Here is a 20,736-nt window from a genome sequence, read left to right on the forward strand (position 1 = left end):
GAGAAAGTTTCTCTGCCCCTATAACCTCACCTACTTTACCCCAAGGGCCAATGAGTGTGGGAATGGAGGTGTAGGGATGTGGGAAAAGGTGCCGACCGCAGCAACCAAAAAAGACCAGACGAGGTTGTCCCCACTCTGCGTTCTCTTCTCTGCTGCACTATTCTGCCACAGCGGTCACACACCCCATCCCATTGCTCATTTAATTGTTGCTTTCTTCACCAGATGCAACCTCATGGCGACAGTGATGGTGTGAGATGCTCACAGAGTTTGGGGCAGAACCCAGAACATGACAGGTGCTCACTAAATTAAATGTTTGTTCCATCAATACAAAATGACGTATGAAGATCTCAAAGGAGGGCATATGACAAGAGTCACAACTCCTTGCTTGAGGTCAGTTTCCCTCAGATGTCACTGTTCACACCAGAGGCCCCTCCAGGAACAAAATCACAGAATTCAGGAGTGCTGGGAGCCCAATTATCTCGTGTAAGAAACCCAGGTTTGGAGGGCGACATGAAGAGGCTGCCCAGTGTCACTCACAGAGCCAGGGACTGGGGGGCTTTGAGGATTAGGGAGGGATTTTCTAAAACAGGGACAGTCCCAGGCAAACCCGGGCGGTAACGTCTAGGCCTACAGCCTTCTTGCTCCCAGTCCTTCATCCCTTAGAAGGGTGAGAAAAAAAGACCAGAGCGAAACTCCAGGGGCCCGCCGCCACCAGGCGGCCCCCACCGGGCAAACGACTGCTCTAGGAGTGCCTGCCCCGCGCACCTCCCCGGGCAGTCGCGGCGCGCGCGGGCGGGGAGGTCGGCGGGCGGGTTCAAGGCCCTGCGCCGGGGCGGGGGCTCGGGGACGCGGGCGTGGGGACACGCGGCGGCACAAAGAGGCCTGGCCGCGGCAGTTTTGAAAATACCAAGGAAGTTGATCTGGGCCGGGGCCCAAGAAGTGACGAGGAGGGAGGGAGCGAGGGCGGGAGCGCGGGGCTCGGGCGGCGGCAGAGCTCCCCGGCCTGCAGCGGGGAGCGCGCGGGCGGCGGGATGGGCGGCGGGCGCGGCGCCCCAAGGCTGCGACCCCGAAGACCCTCCCATCGGCGCGCCGCCTCCGCGGCCCGGCGCTGCAGCAGGACTCCGGCACCCAGCCCAGCTCCCGCGGGCGGCGCGTGAGCGGCGATCGGGTGCCCCGCGAGGAGCCGCCGGCTTCGCCCCGGTGACCCCGCGTCTTGGACGCCCGCGGCGGGGGCCTCCCGGGCCCCGGCACACGGGACCATGAAAGGTAAGCCCCGCGCTCGCGAGCTCTCAAGCGAGACCCTGCGGAGCCCCCGACCCGTTGCGGGGTCGTGGGGGGACCCCTCTCCCCGCAGGCGGGGGTGAAAAGGGGAGACTTCCTCCCGGCAGTTCAGGGGTCTTCTCCCCGCCTCTCCGACCCACCCCCCCGCGGAAGGTATTCGGAGGACAGCGTGCAGCCCCGAAGTCTAGAGGAAGGGGAGCGGGGAGCATGGAGAGAGTTCTCACAGCCCTGTTCTCACTGCTCATTGCTCTAGCCCTGAAAACGACTTTAAATTCCAGAGAAGTTTCTGGTCCCTTTAACCAGTCAGCGCAGAAAGGTGTCACCAGCCCAAGCTTCTAGCGTTGTAAATCCCCATCAGGGGACACATCTCAGAGGCTCCCGCAGCCCCCACCTAGTCTTCTGCCCAGGGGCCTGGCCTAGGGTTCTCCTTCGGGAACTTCAGCCCCCTCCTCAGGAGACACCGGCTGTGTCTGGGTCCCTCACCCCAGGCCCTGCCCTTACCAACCTGTGAACCCTGGCAGACCCACGCTGCCCTCTGACCTTCTGGGGACAGAGCAGCTAGGGAAGACCAGGCCTGAGCTGCCCCCAAGACCGTGGGTCAGCCAGTTCTTGAGACGGAAACAAGAACCAGACTTGGTCCCAGGTGCTCACACCTGGGCCTGGCTGTCTCCATGCCTGGGAAAGAGCGCTGCTGGGCTTCTTGTTCGTTTGCAGGCTAAGGGACAGGGAATCTTCCATGGTTTTCCATGCTGTTTCCTGTGCTTTTCAGCATTCTTTCATAGCACCCAGGGCGATGCTCGTGCTCCTAGCAGTGAGAACCTTACTACCTCTGACTTATTGAATGTTAAAAGTGAAAAGAACCTTCGGGATCATCTGCAGGGCTTGAAACTCTTAGGTGGTGTTGAAGAAGCAGCTCTGCCTATCTCTTACATATAAGGGCCTGAGGGTTCCTCTGACTGAATACAACCTCCATGTTATACAGTTGGGGAAACGGAGGCCCAAACAGGCGGGACCGGCTTCATGGGTATGTAACCTGTCCATTCCCACAGGGCTGCACTCTTGCAATGCCTCGCACTAGGTTCATGCTCTGCAGTCGTCGTCTTGAAATTCTTAATAATTTCTTAACAAGGGTCCGCCACGCTTTCATTTAGCACTTGACCTTCCAAATCATGTTACCTGTCCTATGCACATGGGAAGGGACTTGCTTAAGATTCACAGTTGGTCATGGGGACCGGAGCCCAAGGCTTCCAGGCCAGACTCTCAATGATATACCCCTGCCTCTCGCCGTTTCCTTTTCTCTGGCCCCCAGCCCCTCTGTCCTTCCTGATGGCCTCACCATGTCTTGGGCTGTCTGGGATGAGGCAAGCAAATTATAATCAAACCCAGGGAGTTCGCGTGGCAACGGGGAGGAGGCTCACGTATGAAGTTTCTGTTCCCAGCTACCACATCTATGGAGCTGTACCCTCCGCAGTCGGCTGGCTGGGGGCAGATCATTACCCAGAAGCCTCCGGAAAGGTCTTAGACCACATCTCACCACAGGCCTGGGGCCCACACTGCTCTGGGCCTTAATGATGATGCTGAGATGCTGCACATTCTGAGTGGTTTGGCTCCACCACTCCAGACAAACACCGTACGAGAAAATACAGTGCAGGGCCGAAACCCTCGGAAATGGAGGAGACATCCAGCTCCCAAGGAAGAGGGGGTCGGGAACACATGACACCTTTCTGAAACTCAGCGAGGCAGTTCTGCTCCTCCGGGTGGAGAAAACAGCTGGTGGGACTGAATATTTAGAGGAGGGCCCGAGGAGGACCGGCTAAAATGTGCCGTCATGTCATCGGGTCTCAGGGTCCTTCTGGCCTGCTGGCTGGGAGGCCATGTGTGCATCCCGGGAAGAAGCCCTAGGCCTGCCCCTCTCATTTCCTTGCCTTGCTCTCACCCAATAGTCTCACCACCAGTGGGGCCAAATTCCTGCCCTCTGAGGCCTCAGGGCAGCTCCTGTGTATTTTTCCTCCAGTCTTGGAGAAACCTTCCTGTGTTCTCCCATAACATCCCGGGGGCCCGGGCTGCAGGGCTGTGGGGGACGGCGAGGGGGTGATGCCCAGGGCACCTTCCCGCAGGGTTTCCCCGCCCCTTCTCTGGGAGCCAGGAAGTCCCGCCACCTCTGCCCAAGATGGAAAAGGCAGGGCAGACAGCAAATATTTGCCCTTCGGGATCTGTGGAGTGTGAAGAATCAGGATTTTTTTTCACCCGCATGGAAAAAGGAAAGTGCCCTGCAGAGCAGGGGGCCCCTTCCAGAGCAGCCCTTTCCCGAGGGGAAGCTATCTTCAAACTCTCCTCCAGGGCTTCCCCAATCTAAGAATTACATCTGTTGGCAAAGATTCACCATCCCCACTCAAAGCAAAACACGGTGATGTTATGTTTTAGGGGGAGGGGGCACTGGTGGGGACGGTACTTAGACAAGAAAACACGTTCTCTGAGGAGCAGCGCAGCCGGTGGCCAGCTGCCAGGGCCGGCCCTGCCAGCCAAGGTGGTTCTGCCTCGAGGCTCCTCCTGCCCGCCTGCCGGCCAGGCATCCCCAACAGCTACAGTTTTTTATGCAAGCTGGCACCTGGCCCCAGGTGCGGCCCCTCTCACACCTGAGGGGCACACAGCTGCCACTAGCCCCTCGGTGACAGTCTCACCTTGGAGCTTCCCATGGCTTGTCTGATCCATTATGAGCCACCTATGGGGTTGTTTCTATACCTCCAATGAGATGGACCTGCGGCGGGATCCCTCCCAGCTACCCGAGGCCATCATCCCCAGGCAGGCTGGCTCACGGTGAAGATGGCTGGTTTGAGAGTCGAAGATGTGGGCTTTAGTCCTGGCTATGCGTGAGGTTCTCCTCACATTGTTTTCTTCTTTGGGTCCCATTCTCCTCCTGGGTGTCCCTGAGGCTCATCCTGCTCCGATGCACTGTGACTCAGTCTCTCTCTCTCTCTTTCTCGCTCTCTCTCTCTCTCTCTCTCTCTCTCACACACACACACACACACACACACACGCACACACACCCCATGCAAACATACTGGTCATCTTGCCATCCGGTTGGCATAATTTTAATAATTGAAGACTCATATCCCATAGCTAATTTGAGAGAGAGGGAAAGAATTCTGCTTCTCAGTAGATGTTGGTGGATAGCTTGGCAGTTTTCATAAAGTACAGGCAGCTGCGCTGGGTGTTAGAATTGGCAAGTATGGCGAGCAGCATGACAGACCGTGCCACCCATATACACACTGCCCATGTGTAATCATGTTTAATTTAGTGCGTGTGTATTTTGTGAGCACTGAAGCTCAAGGTTAGGCCTAGCCCCGTCACAGACTAGCTTCATAACTATATAACTACGACGAAGTCATTGATACTCCCTGGCCCTCAGTCTCCTCACCTGCAAGTAGACTGGATGATTTTTGAGGTTCTTTCCAGCTCTAAGATTCAACTCTATTGTTTTTCCTTCTGTGATATCTATTTATAACTATCTGTCTGTCTGTCTATGATCTATCTATCTATATTATCTGTCTACCGAGATTTTCTACACACACACACACACACACAGGCAAAATTTTGACTAAGCCACAGGGTAGTATTCTGATGTGAATTTCACGGATGTAGGGACCCTGTCTGCTTCCTTGCTGGCTTGCTCCCACGCAATGCCTGGCACATCAGGGCTGTCCATTACATTTGCTCACTGGGTACATCTGAGCCCCACACTTGTCTGAAATCCATAAAGGCAAGAATCACACCATGGTAGCCCTAGAACCTAACAGATATTCAGTGAAGATTTACGCTTCTAGTTAACAAACATTTATTGACCACCTGCCAAGTGCCAGGGCTTGTATTTCCATGTATGTCTAATGTCTGAGAAAGATGCAAAGAGCCCAGACACTGTTCTTTCTCTCAAGGACTTTACCCTTTGCTAGGACACTTGAGATCTGTGCCCAGATCATTTTAAAAAGACTAAAAGTGGTGTCACATGAGCAGTCCCAAGGAGGCTGTTCAGGGTGGTATTGGTTATTTTCCCGTCTCTCCTCCTTTGCTGCTCTTCTTCTGGAGGAATCTATGGTTTCAGCTGTGGGCTCCTTGGTTCTTACTGGACACCCATTCCTTGAACAGTCTCAGAGATTTGACACGGAATAAGCAGATGATACCAGATTTACTCCTCCGAGCCGCAGTCCCATCTTTCCAGCAGGGTCCTGAACATCTTTAGATGGAGACTCGCATACACCTCCTTCGAGGCTCAGATGAGATACCTTCACATCCTCCTGAACCCAAGCTAAAATATTGGTCATTCTGGGATGTTGTCCCACACTTTCCAGTGAGCAAGCATGCTTTTTGAGGGGAAGCTTGCTAGTTTAAAGGTTAGCAAAAATGGTTCTGCCCCCAGGCAGAGACAAGACATACACACTCTTAAGAAGAAAATGAAATAATCAAGGGAGATAATGCAAATGAACCAATGAGTGGTATATGTGGCAGATTCAATAGGAATCACCAGATTTGAAGAGAGCATTTCAAGTCGGGCAGTTCAGGAGGACCTTAGAGAGGAGTTGAAGGGTGGGCAAGATTTGGGATGTTGAAGGGACAGTGAAAAGAGACAGAATCGTCTTGGTGAAAGCTGGGCATTATGTCATCAGGTGAGTGTGCTTAGAGGTGATGGGTAGACATTCTCCTGGGGTTGAGAAGCGGTTGAGAGACACCAGAAGTCACGGGACCAGGAGGCCTTGAGTGCCATGCTAGGGACTTCCAACTGCGTCCTGTTGACATTGGAGAGGCCCTGGAAGGGTTTGTCCAGGAGACAGCTTGGTTGCTACTCCTCCCTGGAGATGTTGGGAAATTTCTGCTTTTAGAGAATGAGAAGAAGAAAATGAACTTGCGAAGGAGCCAAGAGGAGTGGTCAGGGACTCGGGCAGAGAAGGATGATGGTAATGTCATGGAAAGTGAGAGGAGAAAGTTCCAAGAAGGAGGTCAACAACATCGACAAAGCTGACTGTTAGTCAGCAGAGCTAGCACAGGGTCATCTGATCGGGAGAAAGCCGGGCTGCACGAGCTGAGAGGCGGCCGGGTGGATCTGAAGCGAGGGCACAGGGAGGCCTCGTGTCAGAGAAGTTTCAGAATGAGGGGCCGAGGTAGTTAAAGTAAGAAGCAGAGCCGGGCATGAGGGGCTTTCCACGGTGGGGTTGGCCTGCACGCGTTGGAAGGTAGGGAGAAAGAGAAGAGCGAGGCTCTGGGGACCCAGCGACATAGGAGGCAGGAATGGGCGAGCTTTGCCTTGGCGAGCAGGCGGCTCTCTTTACAGGGACCTGAGGGAAGGATGTGGACAGACGTTTTGCATTACTAGTTGCATTTAATCTTTTTTTATGACATATTCATTATGAACATTTTTATAAAATTCAGAAAAGGAAAAATAATAGCACTCACGTGAACGCCTAGCCCTCAGAGATAACTAGCGAGGTCTGCAGGAGCTCTGTTCCAGAAATCCTGCCGTGTATATTTGCACACAGATTTTTTTTGCGTACTTAAGATTATACTATCCATGTTATTCTGTATATGTGTTTTTAAAATTCAACAAGCATAGATTTCTTTCCTGGGCAATAAATATAGATCTGCATTAATTTTTAAATGGTTCTATAATCCATACTACAACTTTATAATAATTTATTTAACCAATCACTTGTCTATGGGCATTTGAGTTATTTATATTTTGCCTCGGGTTTATTGTCGTCTGCGGTGATAATCTTTACACATCCATCTTTTACCTACTTGCATGCATATCTCCTGAGGAAAGAAATCCAGGAAGGGAGGTAGCTCCGCATGCTCATTTGCTGTGTGGCAGTAGGGGCCGCGCTGTGCTCCGCGTGCCTGGGCGGGCCACTTCTGCACACCCACGCCTGGCCTGGCTCTGAGGCGTAACAGCGGGAGGGGGTTCGGGGAAGGTGAAGAGCTTAAACCTAACCCCCACTTTTCCCCTTCTCTCTACCTTCCAACGAGCGCAGGCCAACCCCACCTTGAAAAGCCCTTTGTGCCCGGCCCCGTTTCTTACTTTAACTACCTAAGTCCCTCATTCTGAAACTTCTCTGACACGAGGCTTCCCTGTGCCTTCGCTTCAGATCTACCCATTCGCCTTTGTTGATGCTGTTGACCTCCTTCTTGGAATTTTCTCCTCTCCATTTCTGGTCTTTTCAGAAAGGGTGGAGGTGAGCTCCTCCTCTTCGGAGAACAGAGTGGGCTGAGAAGGGGAGAAGTAGGGAGTAAGGGTCCAGATGGCAGGACTTGACTGGGGCCAAAGCCACACGCCTCTCTGACATGCTCCCACCCGGCTGGGCTTCCCCAGCATAAAGCAGAGAAAACAGGCTAAGGACGGAAGGGCACAAGGGCAGGAGAGAAAGCTAAAGGCTCCAGGGAGCTGAAGCTGATCCTGGCACTAGCTAGGCTGATAGACTAGGTGAAGTAAGGCGTGTAAAGGCTAGTGCAGCAGGGATTAGGAAAAACAGTGGGAGAGCCTGAAGAAAGGAGCTTCAGATCTCACAGACCCAACAGCAGTAAGCTTTATGCTGCAGATGGACGGACAGATGGTGGGCAGCCGGAGCTACAGCCAACGGAGAGATGAGACCTACAGATTTCAGGTCCAGGGGCCCTGAGGTCCAGAGGGCCAGTGGGCTTTCAGCATAAACATTGCCCCCATTAAAGTTGATGGCAGGAGGCAGGAGGAAGAAATAATCTAGTCCAGAGAGGTGCTTATCCAGAACAGTGCTCCCTGAAGTGCATGCATCTCTAAACACCATTCCCACGGGATTCCATGGAGAGTTTTTTTTCAAGAATGGCAGGAAGTTCAGTGGTCAAACAACTTTGAGAAACATAGAATTAGACACAGATTGAAATGGGTTTAATTTTTTTTTGCAGTACTAAAATTTTTTGAATATGTTAATATGAGATTCTAAGATGGTAACAGAGTATGTAGCATTTTCCACACTTGCTTGATCAAAGAATCTTTTTTTTTTAATTTTTAAAAAAAAAATTTTTTTTGGAGTGTATTTTGGAGCTAGTGTTTGCAGGACATGTTTTAGAAATGAATTTTTCGAAAGTTGGACATTGGTCCTGAGAGTGACAGGCATTGGGAAAGGGAGGTAAATGGTGGCAGCATTCCCCGTAGGATAGAAAAATAGTCCCGATAAAAATGACTGCTACTATCATTTATCAGGTGTTTACTGTGTGCCTGGTACTTCTCATACATCGCCTCCTTGAGTTTTCCCAACAGCTCTGTGAAGTAGGCGGTGTTCCCACTATTTTTGCACATGAAGCTCAGAGAAGGGAAGGAGGGGCGTGTGTTCCGTGTAAGAGATAGCATGGACCTCAAGTGGTGAGTGCGGGGTTTGAAGGCTCAGAGGTGACGACAGGCATCAGAAATGGATTCCCACCCTTCCCATCGCCCCTGGAGTTGTGGGGTCCAGGAGGAGTAGAAGCGTTGCTCTCTACACAGTGTTGACCAGTAACTACGCGATGGGGGGAAGGTTGGGGGCTGTCGTATGGCGTGAATAGCCTGGGTTCTCTTCTCAACTAGCGGCTGTACCACCTCTTAAAGGGATGTGTAGAAATGGGGCAGACATTTGGAGTTGCCACAAGGACCAGGGGCTGCTACTGGCATTTCATGGGCCAGAATGCCAAATGCCTGCACAGCATGGGAGCATCCTATCTAATGAAGAACCGTACCACCCAAATGCCAAGAGTGCCCAGTTAGAAACACGGAGGGCAAGGAAGCGGGGGAAAGCTGTTTGGGATAAAGAGGGCTTAGGCTAAAGGCCGGGTTTTCCCACCAGCTCTGCGGTTACTGGGAACACGGCAAAGGCAGCAGATGCCGAGGGGGCTGCGGGCTGGCTTGGGGCATTCAGAAAGAGGTAACAGGTGGGGACGGGGAGGATGAAATGCCTGTTCCAGAGCCTCAAATGTGGATTTTAAGAATGAAGGAGCAGAAGGGAGATGAGTGTTCAGGGAAACCGATCGTGACAACTTGTTGAGCACGAGAATCCAGGGAAAGAGCCAGGCAGGCTGATTCCCATCCAAATATAGACATCCGCATAGGAGCCCCCCGGGAGAGGGGCGGGTAATGGCAGGAGGATTCTAATGAAAACAATTTTGCAACCTTAATTACAGCATTCTCCAGCCTTAGACTACAGCTATTCTGTAACTTTAAATATAGCATTGGCTCCTGAGAAGACTCTCAAATCTTTATTTTTACTGACCCAATTGGCTGTTTTGAAAAACCCACTCCGTGAACTCTGTAGAAGATAATCATCAAAATATGTTCCTTGAAGTTCCCAAAGAAAGAAAGACCTTTTATTCGATTCCTCGAATCTCTCCCCCTTGCTGACTCTGGTGGAAGATTGCAGAAAGGCTGAAGAGTGAATCGACTCCACATTTTTGGTCGACCAAAAAAAAAAAAAAAAAAAAAAAGCTGGAGTCGGTGACCACAGTTGAGTTAGCAGTTGGTTAACAGGTCCAGGCTGTTTTCCACCTCCAGAGGACGTGAAGCGAGCTCGGCCCCCGCAGAGTCAGCAGTCACGCGTTACTGTGTGCCAGCACATGCACCTCCAGTCAGACCTTCCACAGGCCTCTGCGGGAGCAGAGATTTAAAAAGGAAAGAAGAAAAAAAAGTTCCTCCTGTGGCCGTCCGTCTGGTGTTTGCGTTGGATATTAGGGCCTTAGGTATGAAGGGAACAGAGGCGCTTTCAGATGTCCAGTGGTTGCCACCACTTCGTGAGTCTGAGCTTACGACACGGTTGCGAAGGTTATGTGATTTCTTTTTAAACATGCTGCCTGCAGTTTGGGTAGAGATCAGTAGATGAAGTGGGACCTGGCTGCGCCTTTGGTCGTAATTCATGGGCCTGGCTTCTTTAGTGCAGGGACCAGGATGCTCCCTCGTTACAGCTCCAATCCCTTGGGGCCTCTAAAACAGGAGGAGCAGAAGCTGGCTTAGGGAGTCTTAGATATTTGCTGCACAGAGCAGCATGCTGGCCCAAGCTTGTCCTGACCTTCTCCCCAAAAAGGGGCTTTCCTAATGACTTCTAGGTCCAGGCATTACCATGTCTTCTCCAGTGTCCTTTCCCAAGCTCACCCCCTCCTGTCACAATAGCCTTTATCCAGGATCAGCAAAATGAAAAAAGAAAAAAGAGAGAGAGAGGTGACAACAGAGGCTATTTCTACCTTCCTGGACCCTTAGCTTCCCTTCGAATACCCGTAGCCCACAATGTGGCAGCTTCTCTAACCACCCCCGGACACCTGGCAACCCATAATATTTGATACTCAGGTGCTCTTCAATTACCCATGGATAATTCATGTGTGACACAGGGAAGAACCGAAGCCTCATTTAGGAGAGCCATAAAACACCAGTGGTATTCTAAGGTAATTAACTGGGACACGATGGAAGAAAATACCCCTCCCCCACGAAACATAAGAAAGGCTTTTTAACTTTAGGAGAGGAATATCATATCTCTTGTTCAAGTTCTGACAAAGGAAGGAGAAGCAGATCTTAAATTTTGCTGCACCCCGCCTCCCCTAGTTCATTCCTTTTTGGTTCAGACAGTTGGCCTCTGGCTGTCATTTTAAATCTCTGCTGCTTTCAGCCTTTGCATCCTCAGCGCTCCCTAGCCATGGAGAACTCTAAGAATAAACTATATTTAAACCATATTTTAAGTAATTAATCTTTATTTTTGAATAAAAATGAGCCCTTAATTGAAGCAGCAGAAGTTAACAATTAACTGAGATGCAGCCCTTCTCAAAGTCCGCAAACCCATCTATTTTGAACGCCCACTATGTGGCCAGCCCTGAGCTGAGGGAAGATTTCCTGACTTTGAGGGGATGAAAAACTTCCGGGAGGCCAGACATGTAAATAGATGTCAGGCCCGGATGGAAAAGGCTTCGCCCAGCAATCTGACCTCTCTGAGATGTGCATGCCAACACTCCAAGCACTCTGTATGTGTGTTTGGGTCTTGCTTCAGATACCTGGATATTTAGGGACTAGCTGTCACTAACTAGCCGTCGGGTCACTTAACCTCTCTGAGCCTTTGTAACATGACAGGTGGGTTCTGTAACCTACAAATTCCCTTACCACACCTAACTCAGAACACTTCAGAAAGCTGGGCACCCCACACTAAGTCAGATCACCCCACTAGGTGTGGGAAGAGGCAGGCATGGAAGATGGAAAGAGGGAGGAACATTCTTTTCCCATCTCTGTCAACCCCTCTTGGCCCACTATAAGGGGGCGGGGGACTATAGATTCTTGTCTAATCAATCATCTTCTAATCAATCATAGTCTCCGCGCCTCAAGCCAAGCTTTTCTCACTTCTTTATGTCTGCGGCTGCTTCCACCCGCTGACCGGAACAATCTTGGGGTAATAGGAATATAATGAGCTCGTATCTGCAAAGGACTTGGCTTATGAAAGCCTCACAAATGCTTTGGATTGTATTCTCATTAAAATGAACAAAGCAAAAGTGGAGAATTTCTATAGCATTCCAGATATAGGTAAGTTAGGGGTCCCCGAGGTCCATGGCTCAGCCCCAGTGAACAGGAAGTCCAAAGGATTAGAAAGAGAAGAGAACTCTTTGGGGATTGGGGAAGGCTGTGAGTTATGGAGCTGAGATGTCAGCAAAAGGAAGAGAGCCAAGTACTTGTGAGCTCCTCGTGTAGAGAGAGCCGAGATCCATGCTGGCAGCTGTCATTTCCCTTCCTATGGGCTGCTCTGCAAAGTGCCGGAACAGGGTCTTTATTAGTTCCCACTTGCTAATGATTGCCAATTTGGGGGACTCTCGATGGGAGAGGAGAGTTATGGCAAAGCTGTGTGCTTTTTGAGGGAATGTTTGCTGAAGGTTGGTGTCAGCCTTGCTTGATTTAAGTCTTCCCAGATTTCCTGCAAAGACTATAAACAGTGAAGTGATGAAATTAGCCCTGGAGCCAGAACAGGGAGGAGGCCTAGTCACAAGGGAGGGTAGAGAAGCACCATCCAGGGGTGGGGAGAAGTGAGAAACATGGCAGGAAGGCCTAGAAGATGTTTCTGCTCCAGAGAGTGGAAGGAACACCTCCCCGAGGGGTTGGGAGGGCAGCAAATCCGACAGCGGCAGTGTGGTCCTGGCTCAGATCATCTGGGGGTGAGAAGGCCTGGCTAGTCAGGGCGAGCACGGAAGGCACCAAGGAATCTGAATCGGCCTCGCCAGTTTATGAGAGTGGGTGGTAATCCTGGGAACCTCCCAAGCAAAGTCACCCTGTACATTTTTGGCCAATTGGTGATGGGGTAGCAGCCTCAGACAGGAAGCGGCCCTGAAAAGGAGGATTTCTTAGGATACGTATAAAGGGATCATGGTGCCCACCATGTCAGCCTTCCTTCTGCCACTGTACACACCCTGCTCCTAAGTGCATACACACACATGCACGCACGCACGCACCACACGAGAACACACCAGCTCTGTCAGGAAGAGGCTTACTGTGAAAATAGGAAAACTCGACCAGGATTCAGGAGGCTGTGCCGCTAGCTGGTTCTGTGACTTTAGCCAGGCATTAGAAGTTAACTCTTTTCCCCCAACTCAGCTTCCTTACTTATAAAACTGGAAGAATGATTTCCTGCCTTGTCCATTTACCAGACTAGTTGTTGGAATCAAATGGCATAATGGATGTGAGCCCAGGTCTCCACCATCCCCCAAATTAACTCAGACTCCCTGGGGGGGCGGGGCGCTGACACTGGTCTCTTAACCAAGCTCCCCAGTGATTCCATGTGCAGGCGCAGACCCGCTTCCAGAAAGCATAATACAGAGTCACTCACAGATTCATTCGCAGTTGTGTTGGTTGAGCATTTCTCTGTGCCAACCACGGTGCTAGCGGCTTTGGATAAAAGCAGACAAGATACGCACGTTCCCTGTCCACAGATCTTAAACACTGGGGAAGAGAGCTTTTGAATAAATAACAAAAGGTGCATGGCATTCTACAGAGGAAAAATACAGAGCAAGTGGAAGTATATATAACAAGGAACTTACTCCTGTCTGGGAAGACTGCCGAGAAAGTGACATATAAGCCACGACCTAGAGAACAAGCAGAAGACATTCACGGCAGCGGTAGTGGCATCTTTGATCTGGGGTCACGCACAGTTTCTCCCCCACAGAGGCCATTTAGGGCTGCCTCCACTACCGAGGGTTCCTTGCCCACTCCGGCTTTTGGCTCCAGCACTGACCACAGTGATCACAGCATTTGGGAAATGAGGTCCCAGGTGCTGCTCGGGCTGCTTCCAGGTCATTGTCAGAGGCCCTGGAGGCTCCATCACACCCTCAGCCACTGGCTTGGCCCCCTTCATTTCCGCCCTCTTTCTTAACATTTGTAGAACCTCTGCTCATTACTCTGAGGAGGTGGTAGGGACGGTAGAAAAGATTTCTGAGTTCACCTCATGTTCCGGATGCTGTTAAGCAACATTCTTAACTTTCTGCACTCAGTCTTTTTGTTCCTAAAAGTGATACTTTAGATTGTAAAGTATATAGGGTTGTCGTAAAGGGTGCCTAGAGGCAAGACCCAGCCTTTCATGGAATTAAAAAAGGGAACAAAGGAAATTTGGAGCTTCTGTTTCTAGCGTTACTGACTTAAAATATTCTGGGACTATAAAGTTTAGGTACTAGATAAACTACAAGCAAACTCCAAATGCATACCTAAAGTTAAAAAAAAAAATGAACAAACCAAAAAGGGATATGCCCAAGAACCAAGCAAAAAAAAAATTTCAAATTAGTAGTTGAAACTGGATGGGTCAACAAATACAGAGGCTAGATGTCAGGAACCTGGAGTCCTGAGTACAGGGCAAGACCAGGCTGAGCGGCACAAGGCGGGTAGCTGGAACAAAGACCCCCAACGTAAAGCCCCAGCCCTGGGAGGTGCTGCCCCAGGGCCTGTCACACTGCATCACCCGAGGACAGCCATTCCAGCTGGGGGTTTTTGGTCCCAGTCTTTTCTGATTGGTCACAGTCTTCCTACTGATTGGCCAGCTCCCATAGCTAGGGTAGAAGGTTTTGCATCTCAGCCCAGCTAGTCTTCTCCTTGAAAAAAGGGGAGCAGGTGCAAGAGACAAAGGGACAAAGAGACAAAAGAGACGAAGGAAGATCCACCTGCTTTGTTCACCGTGTGTCAGGGAATGGAAGGACGCTGAGCCAGATCAAGCCACCCAAGCAGTTTGAGCAAGACACATATAGAGTAGGTAGCTGAGCTGGCCTGTGTGTCTTTTCCAGCTGTGGGAGATGATGAAATCTTACCCAGCGGTGTGGAGACATACCAGTGCCTCAGCCACTCGATTCTTACCTCTGTCTTCCTTTTCTCTGCTTACCGTTAGGTCACCTGAAGCTCAAGTAGGCTAAAATGCACCCGGGGCGGGAGGGCGGTGGGCACAGGGTATGGGCACTGTTCATGAATGGGGAAACTGGAGAGGGCTGGACATGACTGGGGGTCCCAGCGTGGCTTCTGACAGCACTTGGCTCCATCACAGTGAGGTCGACTGGCGGCGACGGAGATGCGTTGTGTGTCACAGAAGAGGAGCTGGCTGGCGACGAGGATATGCCATCCTTCCCGTGCACGCAGGCGGGTAAGGACTCCGCGGGCTGCCCTGCGATCCCCTCTCTGGGCTGAGAGCCCCTCCGTTGTCTCATCCTCAGGCTGCTGACTTGCCTCTCTACATGGCTTCCAAGTCCCGCCTGTCCTTTCCCCACTGCTTCCTTGAGGGTATGGAAAAGCAGAGTGGCCTGGGTCATACAATACAGATGAAATCAAGTCGACACAAGTGCCACTTGTCTCCAGGGCTCTTTGTGAGACCTGTCAGGGATCTCTGCCATCTGCTCTAGGGCCTGTGTTCTAGCTGGCCCAGAACTGTCCCCTTCATTGTATCCCATGCCAGTTAAGTGGCTTATCCGTCTCAGGCCCACAGGACCCAGCCTGGCATTCAGTTAATCTGAACTGTTACGTGGAGCAGGGTTTCCTGGTGGATTTCAGTACAGATTGGTGCAGCTGTTTTGAGCCTCGGCTACACATTGTGATCACCCAGGGGTGCCTGAGACCAACCCTCAGAAATTCTGATGTTTTGGTCTGGAGCGTGAAAAGGGGTATCAGGACTTTTAAACATTCCTGGCACTCGTAACGTGCAGCTGAAATTGAACTCGCCTTAGAAATTTCACAGCTGGGAGCATCACTGCATTCCCACTGGGCACTGGCCACCTGCCAAAGTCGCCTGGAGTACTGCATTCCCGCCCTCCTCCCCACCAGGGACCAACAGGTGGACAGCAACCATTGACTTGGTTTCCAGGAAAACTGCTGGTTGTCTGTGAAGTTTGGGGACTGGCGACCAGCCTTCTGGTTTACCTTAGACTGAAGGGTCTCTCAGGGCGTATGACTTTCAGTCTTAAAAACCCATCCTGGCTTGCCTCATATTGAGAAGTTCACATGACAATGAGACTTTCATTACTGAAACCAGGAAAGTCTTAGGCAAACCAGGATGAATTGGTCGCCCCGTGGTGAAATGAGGCTGGCTGCCTCATGTTGTGGAGGCCATCCATCTGTGAGGCCGGTGGATCGGGAAGAAGTGTCTCCTCGTGGCCCAGGCTGAATGATGATGACATGAGGAGAATGAAGAGTATTCTTTGAAGACCCTGATTCTGGTCTCTTATATAGCCAAAAGCTCAAGGACGTAGAGGAAAGGCAGTGAGATAGGCAAAGAATGAAGCTCGGGAACAGGAAATATGACGAGAAAGGGCAGAGCAGGAACATGGAGCTGATCTTTCAGCTGCAGCCTCAGCCACTGTCCTCCTTTGTCCCCCCACAGGCCGGCTAGGCCCTCGCTGCAGCCGCTGCCAGAAGAACCTGTCTTTGCACACCTCCGTGCGGATTCTTTACCTCTTCCTGGCCCTGCTCCTGGTGGCCGTTGCCGTGCTGGCCTCTCTGGGTGAGTGCAGGCCCCCAGCGGCATCCAGCTAGGTCAGGGCTTAGCCCACCCCCACTGGGGCTGCAGGGACGTTTCTGATCGGGGGTCCTGCACCAAACCCCCTGATACAGACAGATATCTGCGGCAGGGCCCAGAACCAGCATCTTTTGGGCCAGGGAATCTCGACGCCTAATTCAAATTGCGAAGACTGGCCCCTAATTTCTGGCCAGTAATTGGCAGGGTGGCCCTGAGCAAGGCACACTGTCCACTTCAGGACCTCCGTTTTCCTATGGAAACGAGAGGCTGGGACCAGATCAGCGGTTCTCAGTTTCAGCTCCATGTTAAGATCACCTGGGAGCTTTAAAAAATAAGAATTCCTGGGTCTCACCCTGGATTATGGAATTAGTTCAGTAGTTTTAAGCCCTTCGGATGATTCTGTTGTACATCCGGGGTTGAGGTCACTGAATTGGGCAATTTCTAAGCCCCTTTCATGGTCTTTGTGACTGTTTCTTGATAAGGTTGGATGTCTACTTGCGTCAAGATCACCCCTCAGTATTTGTTAAAACGCAGATTCCTGTGTCTCACTCAGACCTACTAAGTAAGAGTCCCACAGGTGAGGCCCTGGGATCTGAAGTTGGGTGGTTTTCTTACACACTACAGTTTTATGAGGGGTAGATGACCCAGGTGATGGCATACTATCAGATTCGGGTAACGTCTGCCTTCTGGACTGTAGCAGCTTATGGTAAACTGATGAAAACAAATTCGACAGCTTCTCACTCCAATTCCATTTCGTTCTTAGCTTCAGATTTTAAAAATTCTAATTTCTTTACTAAAGGAAGCAGTAAGTTTGTTTGCCCCAGTGGACTAGACACTAGAGATAAGTGATTTAAACCTCAATGGGAAAATGTTCATGAAGTGATATCACTAAAGCAAAATAAAAGAAATAAGATATTCAGAACATCCCAATTTTCTGTTGTCATTGTTTTCTAAAAAAAAGTGTGTATCTATGTAGCTATAGGGTGGTTGTGGAAATAAGATTATAAGAGATACACGAAGATGATGGGAGTTATCTCTCAGTGGTAGGAATAAGAATAATTTTTTTTCTTTTTATGTTTTTTTGCTAATTTGCCCTATTCTATCCTGTGGTCAGGTCCTAGTTCTAAAATCTGGGGTGGGGGAGTTGGAATTATATATATATATATATGTGTGTGTGTGTGTGTGTGTGTGTGTGTGTGTGTGTGTGTGTATAATCATATATATAATACATACATATGGTTACATATATACGTGTGTAATTATAGGTATTATACATTATATACACAGATATACACACACACACACACTCTTAAGGAAGGCATATAAAGAGATATATATGTCTAGCTATCTCAATAGACAGATAGTTACATAGACATGTATTTTTAAGGGATGTGTGACAAACTCTGGCCATAAGAAGACTCTTCCCTCACCACCACTGGGAAGCCCTATAGAAGAAGGGTGAATAGTTGTGGTTGCAGATGAGTCTATAAAAATGCCTTTCTCTGAGCTAACACTCTGTCTCAGTTTCTCATCCGTATTTGCCCTACAGTTTTCAGGAAAGTGGACTCTCTCTCAGAGGACATCTCCCTGGCCCAGGCCATTTATGACAAGAAGCTTGTGTCTATGCAGGAAAATCTCCAAGGATTGGGTAAGTGTCCAGTTCCAGATGTGCTATGACTCTGATGGAAGACCAGTATTAATTAGTGTGTGGCAGCGGTTCACCCCGCCATGCCATGTGCTTTCTGTGCCATGATACCCCGGAGCAGAGCAGCCTTCGCCGACCTTCTAGGCACAAGGGGAGTGAGAATAGCCATGACTTCCTGTCTAGCCGGAAAACCATCCATTCCAAGAGGGCTGCTACCCTCGGACACCCCCAGGACTGGGGCTGGGGGTTCTGTTTGCAGTACAGACCAAGCCGGAACCCATAGGTTAGAGAAGGAAGCCAAAGACAGTCTAGTCCCCAGGTATCCTCGAATATCTGAAATTATTTTTAAGACCTTCCTAAGCCTCTTACTAAGTCAGCCCTTTCCTCATCACTGCTTTAAAGTGTGCAAATTCATGATGCTCTTTATCTCCTGCTCTAACAAGGGACATTCTCATGCTGAGAATGAGACAGGAGAGCCACAATGGAGGGGGTTAGGAGAGGTCTGCTCTGATGAGAAGAACAAGTCCTGTCCTGCCACCAACTAGCCGAGCGGTGTTTGGCGAGCCACTTCTCTGTGCCTCACTTCTCATCAGTCACAGGAAAAATATTCCTGCGCCATCTTCTCCACAGTTTATTGTGAGAAGATTAAATAAGAAAACAAATATAAAAATATTTGGAGAAATTGTAAAATAAAATATAAATGGGAGGTTCTTGGCAACCTCAGAAAAGTTAGGAAGATATGTTCTCGAGATATGGTGGTGAGATGGAGAAAATATTCTAAATCATACATTTTAGGTCATGGTAAAGACATTTGATAAAAATAAGATTTCATAGAGATGGCAAGGCTTTTCCAAAAAGGATTTTATAGCAGGACTTAGGAAAGGAAGAGGGAATAGGAGGCCACTTGCCAAATATACTCTGAACTATTTAATTTAATGAAGTAACTTTTGTCCCATGACCCTTCGGCAGTTCAAAATGTTGTCCTTTTCTCCTGAAGATCTGACAGTCCCGAACAACTGCTCTTTCTGCCACGAGGCTGGGCAGCTGGGGCAAGAGATCAGAAAACTGCAGGAGGAGCTGGAGGGAATTCAGAAAATGCTTCTGGCTCAGGAGGTCCAGCTGGATCAGACCTCTCAGACCCATGAACTGCTTTCCACCACCAGCAGTCAAATTTCCCAGGAGATGGGCAACTCGTCCTTCTCTGTCCACCAGGTCAACCAGTCGCTGGGCCTCTTCTTGGCCCAGGTGAGAGGCTGGCAGGCCACCACAGCCGGCCTGGACCTCTCCCTGAAGGACCTCACCCAGGAGTGCTACAACGTCAAGGCTGCGGTGCACCAGATGAACTTCACCGTAGGGCAGACTTCAGAGTGGATACACGGAATCCGGCGGAAGACGGATGAGGAGACCCTGACCCTCCAGAAGATTGTCACCGACTGGCAGAACTACACCCGGCTCTTTAGCAGCCTGCGCACCACCTCGGCCAAGACCGGAGACGTGGTCAAGAACATCCAGGCCACCCTGGGGGCCTCGTCGCAGCGCATCAGCCAGAATTCCGAGAGCATGCATGACCTGGTGATGCAGGTCATGGGCTTGCAGCTGCAGCTGGATAACATCTCTTCCTTCCTGGACGACCACGAGGAGAACATGCATGACCTGCAGTACCACACCCGCTATGCCCAGAACCGCACGGCGGAGAGGTTTGAGACGCTGGAAGGACGTATGGCTTCTCATGAGATCGAGATTGGCACCATCTTCACCAACATCAATGCCACCGACAACCACGTGCACAGCATGCTCAAGTACCTGGACGACGTGCGGCTGTCCTGCACGCTGGGCTTCCACACCCACGCCGAGGAGCTCTACTACCTGAACAAGTCTGTCTCCCTCATGCTGGGCACCACGGACCTGCTCCGGGAGCGGTTCAGCCTACTCAGTGCCCGGCTGGACTTCAATGTCCGCAACCTGTCCATGATCGTGGAAGAGATGAAGGCCGTGGATACACAACATGGAGAAATCCTTCGCAACGTCACCATCCTACGAGGTGAGCACCAGATCCAGGCTGGGCTGCTACAAAGCTCCCAGAGGGCCTTGGTCATCTTGCCAGACCCAGAAGTACCTGGTTTTAGGCATAAAAATCCTAGTGGGCTAATACAATCCTGTAGCAGATGTCTAGGGCAAGTGGCAGCTTCAACACAAGCCTTTTATAAAGGCATTATGGCTGCTAACTTTGCCTGCCATACAGACCTGGAATTTTTATATATGGATTTGTTTACTTGGCTCCACAGAAAGAACTAGGCAGACCCCATCTTTTGGAAGCTCTTATTTCCTCTCTTCGCACCTTCTCACTGGTGCTCTCAACCATCTGCCCCCCAGACGTCCATCATTCCAATGTTCTCTTCTCCGACCATCTCAGCCCTGCATTAGTCAGGGTTCTCCAGAGAAACAAAACCAATGGGTATGGTGGGGGAGGGAGAGAGAAAGGAATTGACTTATACGATTATGGAGACTGGCAAGTCTCAAATCTGTACAGCTGATGTTCCAGTTCAAGTTTGAAAGGCTAGAATCTGCTATAGAACCAGAAAGAGATGATGTGTCAGTTTGAAGGCCATCAGGCAGGAGAATTCTCTCTTACTTGGGGGAGGATCAGGCTTTTGTTCTATTCAGACGTTCTACTGATTGGGTGAGGCCCACCCCATTGGGGAGAGCAGTCTGCTTTACTCAGTATTGATTTAAATATTCATCTCATCCATAAATACCCTAAAGACACACCCAGAATAATATTTAGCCAAATATCTGGCCACCTTCTGGCCCAGTCAAGTT

General features: G+C 50.4%; 1 protein-coding gene across 2 annotated transcripts in view; it reads left to right on the plus strand.

Annotated features, from left to right (window-relative positions):
• Positions 1–804: 804 nt before the first annotated feature.
• Positions 805–20,736, plus strand: part of SCARA3 (scavenger receptor class A member 3) — a 29,483-nt gene continuing 9,551 nt past the window's right edge. Inside the window, exons 1-5 of one of the 2 annotated variants that reach the window (XM_016144629.2) lie at positions 805–1,266; positions 14,811–14,906; positions 16,137–16,256; positions 17,821–17,919; positions 18,914–19,957. In XM_016144629.2, coding sequence (XP_016000115.2) covers positions 1,260–1,266; positions 14,811–14,906; positions 16,137–16,256; positions 17,821–17,919; positions 18,914–19,957 — 1,366 coding nt within the window. In that variant the 5' untranslated portion in view covers positions 805–1,259. Of the gene's footprint in view, positions 1,267–2,286; positions 2,306–14,810; positions 14,907–16,136; positions 16,257–17,820; positions 17,920–18,913; positions 19,958–20,736 lie in introns of those variants that run through there. The other variant, XM_036233573.1, reaches the window with a different exon arrangement.

The sequence above is a fragment of the Rousettus aegyptiacus genome, unplaced genomic scaffold (assembly GCF_014176215.1).
Source record: "Rousettus aegyptiacus isolate mRouAeg1 unplaced genomic scaffold, mRouAeg1.p scaffold_m13_p_16, whole genome shotgun sequence".
Taxonomy (NCBI): Eukaryota; Metazoa; Chordata; class Mammalia; order Chiroptera; family Pteropodidae; genus Rousettus; species Rousettus aegyptiacus.